The following is a 4,510-nucleotide window of genomic DNA, read 5'->3' on the forward strand; positions in this document are numbered from 1 at the left end:
CTGCCGTGAGAATACCATGGCAGGTCCCGTACCTGGCTGGAGTGTTAGGGATCCAGGGTTCGCAACTGTCGATTGGGGCGGCGACGCCCACGTGTCTTCATTAGTTCCCCGAGGGTCTCCCCATGGCGTCTAGTGACAGCGGTTTCTTTAAGACTGAGTGATATACATTGACACATTTTAGTCCACAAAGATAAAGCTATGGCCGGCCATAATCTACTAAGGAAATATGACCTATGCATATTGCGTTTTGCAAATCAGCATGAGTAATAACATATCAAAGCTTTACACAGATACATGGTGTGATAACATCATACTCTATAACAACAGATACGTGAAAAAAAGGAATTACACAGAAGTGAACCATCTTTACATAGCTACACATGCTTTTAAGTTTTGGCATCAAATCTAGGTAGGTTGTGCTCATCATAATTACAATTAACAAGCTCACCAAATACATCAATCTTGGAAAGCATAAATATTCTCATGAGGCCCGCAGCAGAATACGCAATCATAGACACACGGGCATCTCAATCAAGGGCACGCAAACTATATGGAATTGCTTCAACCAAATTCCAAAAGGCGCCTCCTCTTGAGAAGGCCTCCTTCAATTTAGGGCAGCGAACGATACGTATTGACTCGAGGGCTGGCAGCTGATGCAGGAGTCCCTCGGGTAGTGTCTCTAACATTGGGCATCCATAAATACTTAGGAAGTTGAGCCGAGGGAATGATACAACTGCTACTTGTCCTCCCACCTTCTGGTGCCATCTCTCTAGCTTTGGCATGAAGGCAACCATCATGGTTTCTAGTTTAGGAAAGAAGGGTGGTGGAGAAATACATGATTGTCCAATGTCTATATCATCATTAGTAAGGCGTATGTTTGTCAAGCTATCCAAACCATTCAAACTCAAGTACCTGAGAGAGGGCAACTGCCATAATGGTGGAAGATCCTTGCACTTCGTGCATTCAATCAGAGAAAGCTCACTCAGATGTTCTAACAGTGTAGAGTCGTGCATCCATGATGACAATTTAGCACCAGTATATCTTATTAATGCTAAACCTTCAAGCCTTTTGTGAGGACGAAGGGCCTCTAAAATTCCTTCTGCATTAGTATCTTCTTCATTCCCAACATCTCTGGTATCAAAATTTCCGCCTGTCCAATCGAGTGACAATCGTTTCAAATTATGCTTGCCAGACATATTGCTTTGTTTAGCATTTTCTACACTGTGCACTTTTATCAGCTTAGTCAGAGAAAGAGCACCAGTTAGATTCAAATCTTTTAGTTGATCAATTCCACGACCTATATCATTGTCAATGACATAATTTGTCATTGTCTGTAGAGAATTCAGCTGACCAATAGCTTTTGGCATGTACTCCAAGGAATTAGTACTAAGGAGGAATATGTGTCGAAGACTGCTCATATATCTCATACCTTCTGGTAAATACTTAAGCTTTTGACAACCAATGAGCTTCAATGTTTGCAAGCTATATAACATGGCAGTGGCTTCGGGAAGTGAAGATATATTAGAATAAGAACAATCTAGATAGCGAAGATGCTTCAAGCATGTCATATTTGTCTCGAATGAGATTGTCTTCAACGTTCTCAAGGACACGAATTTTGACATGGCCGTACTCAAAGAGTTGTCCGTATCCAAGGAAGTCTCAGTCCACTCCAACTTCCTTTGGACTAATATTGTGCGGGGGTGGGGAGCTAGAATTTCCTTCATATCTGCAATAGTATTGCTACTGACATAATCAAGTGACAAATGTCGAACCTCATGTTGTAATGAACTAGCATCTGTGGATCCTTGAATTTTTTTTTGATGTGATGAACATTCTTGCAGAATGAAGCAATCATTTCTGCTTACTGACTCAGCAAGGTCATGCATGAGATCATGCATCTTGCAAGTAGTTGGTCGGTGGATGAAGTCATCCTTATTTAAGGAGAGCAGATTCTTTTGAATCTCCACATCTTGCAGAAAACATCTCCAAACCAGCATATCGAAAATTTGTTGGCCTCTTGTTTCAGATGCAATAAAGTCATTTGCCATCCATAACTGGATTAGTGTGTCTTTATCCATCAGGCTATCCTTGGGGAAAATAGCACAAAAGGAGAAGCATATTTGTGCTTCGGATGACAAGTGGTCATAGCTAAGTTGTAGTGCAGGTACAATACCAGTAACTGTGAGGATGTCATCTTTCCAGACATCACTATCCACAACAGAAGACCACTGACTATGATGCTTCGAGCGAAGTAAAGCTGCTATGGTCTTGATAGCAAGTGGCAATCCCTTACACTTGCGGACAATGTTCTTTGCCACTGAAATCAATTCCTCATTCTTTTCCACTTCACTTCCAAATGCTTTTCTATGAAAAAGCTCCCATGATTGATCGTCATCTAGAAGTGATATATGATGCAGAGGAAGTGTGCCCATAATAGAAGCAACTTGATCGCTGCGGCTTGTCACAATTATAGCACTACCTGAGCCAGCATGTGAGCAGAGCAGTGATCTCATAGCATCCCACTTCTGTTCGTCTTCATTCCACACATCATCCAGCACTAGAAGGTACCTTTTCTTGCCCAAAACTCTAGAAAGTTCCTTTTGCAGTGTCTCCATCTGAGTCAAATCACACTTCTTCATCGTTGCCACTTCTATTATAGATTGGATTATTTCTTCGATAATGAACTTATCAGAGACACATACCCATAAGACCAACTCAAAATGTTGCACCACTCTCTGGTCATTATGCACAAGTTGAGCAAGTGTGGTCTTACCAATTCCCCCCATACCAACTATAGGGAGCACCATGACGTTATTCTTATCATTGTTACTTACATGGGAGTGGCCGAGCAATATCTTCACCACTTGTTCCTTGTCATATTGTCTGCCGACAACCTCTAATTCATCAACATGAGAGTGTGTGTGCGGATGAACAATGGTTGATGTCTCGGTATGTTGTAGAAAGTGAAAATTGTTCATCTCCACAACCAGTTCATCTATTATGTCAAGGGCCTCCTTCATCTTTCTGCTCATGGAAAGACGGAAAACAAGTGGACTATTGACGGTGAAGTAGGTCAGCACCTAAAATAAAAACAAACAAATTGAAATCAAGTTAAGGGCTTCCATTTCCGAATTGAAACCTTATATTGCAATTAAAAGGCTTCCATTCCATTGTTTTCAAATAAAATAAACTGGAAAATCTTTGGGAAGAAGGTAAGACGAGGACGGACCTTGCGTGCGGTGGAGCAGCGACGGATCTGGGCGGCACGACGGAGCTGGGCAACACGGCGGCGCAGTGCCTCATAGCGGAATTCGTCAAGGACATCATCAGCCTGGTAGGCAGCGGTCTTGAGGTCGTTGATCCACTTGCGGACACCAGGGTTGGTGCGGCTCTTGACCTCAGCGTCCAGCAGGATGCACTGGACGGCCGCGAGGTGGCGCTCCAGCTTCCGGCGGGACTTATCCAGCCCCCATGCCCGCAGCAGCTCTGCCACCAGCGCGTCGCCGGCCTTGGCAGCGACGCTGCCGAGCAGCGGCATCAGCAGGGAGCCCATCTCAGTCAGTCGCCGGCTTGGGTGGCTCAACCGGTGGTGCGCTGATCTCAGTCGGTCGCCGGTGGTGGGTGGCTCAATGGATAGTAGTCCAGGTGATGAGGTGAAGTGAATGCGAAGGAGAATGAACGTGGGAAAGAAAGTATGCGATGCCCGGACCAATTTTCGAGATGATGCTTTGCTTTGCATTACTTGTGTGCCAAAGAAGAGAAAGAATAAAGGGAGATGCTTTGGATCGCTTTGGCGCTTTGCTTGTGTCTGACGAAAGAAGCAGATGCCTGCCATGGATGGGGAGGGCAAGAAAATTGCAGGCGGCGAACTGTACAGTACTACGTACATATCTGCCGTGAGCAAGCAAGCACAAAGCCTTGTATGTTTCATCCCATATATAACTGAATAATGTCAGCGAGGATATCAACGAGGATAAACTATGAGTAAGCCTTAAAAAGAAGCAACTTGCATGTCAGCAGTTGATCTGAAATAACACCGACGCCTGGATATCCCATTTCCAACCCATCCCCAATAAGACCATAAGGAAGGATAAATTCGATTATCCAATTTCTTTCCCAACCGAGAGCAACTCACCCCCACCCTCCCGTATTGCTGCCACGAGCGGCCCAGAGGGGGAGCCTTAGCCGTCGGCCCTAGCGCGCCACTCCCTTCCTTTTCCCTTGCCGCCGTTGGCCCACGCTGACGGGCGAAGCCTGGTCGGCCTCAGTGGCGATTCTGATCCACAAGTGCAGGGGATCAATTATATATACTTTTGATAAGTAAAAGTGTCGAGCCCAACGAGGAGTAGAAGAAAACGATAAGCGGTTTTCAGCAAGATATTCCTTGCAAATGCTGTACATAGCGGTAACAGATAGTTTTGTAGCAAGGTAATTCATAACAAATAACAAATAACAATAATAGTAAAGGTGCAGGAAGGTGGCCCAATCCTTTTTATAACAAAGGACAAGC

General features: G+C 44.6%; 1 protein-coding gene across 1 annotated transcript; it reads right to left on the minus strand.

Annotated features, from left to right (window-relative positions):
- Nucleotides 1-404: 404 nt before the first annotated feature.
- Nucleotides 405-3,579, minus strand: LOC123083668 (putative disease resistance protein RGA3). The gene is made up of 2 exons (XM_044505641.1): nt 3,230-3,579; nt 405-3,080 (listed from the first exon to the last, which is right to left on the minus strand). The coding sequence occupies exons 1-2, from the start codon at nt 3,551-3,553 to the stop codon at nt 528-530; spliced, it is 2,877 nt and encodes a 958-aa protein (XP_044361576.1). The 5' UTR covers nt 3,554-3,579; the 3' UTR covers nt 405-527.
- Between the last annotated feature and the right edge of the window lie 931 nt (nt 3,580-4,510).

This window comes from Triticum aestivum, chromosome 4A (assembly GCF_018294505.1).
Source record: "Triticum aestivum cultivar Chinese Spring chromosome 4A, IWGSC CS RefSeq v2.1, whole genome shotgun sequence".
NCBI lineage: Eukaryota > Viridiplantae > Streptophyta > Magnoliopsida > Poales > Poaceae > Triticum > Triticum aestivum.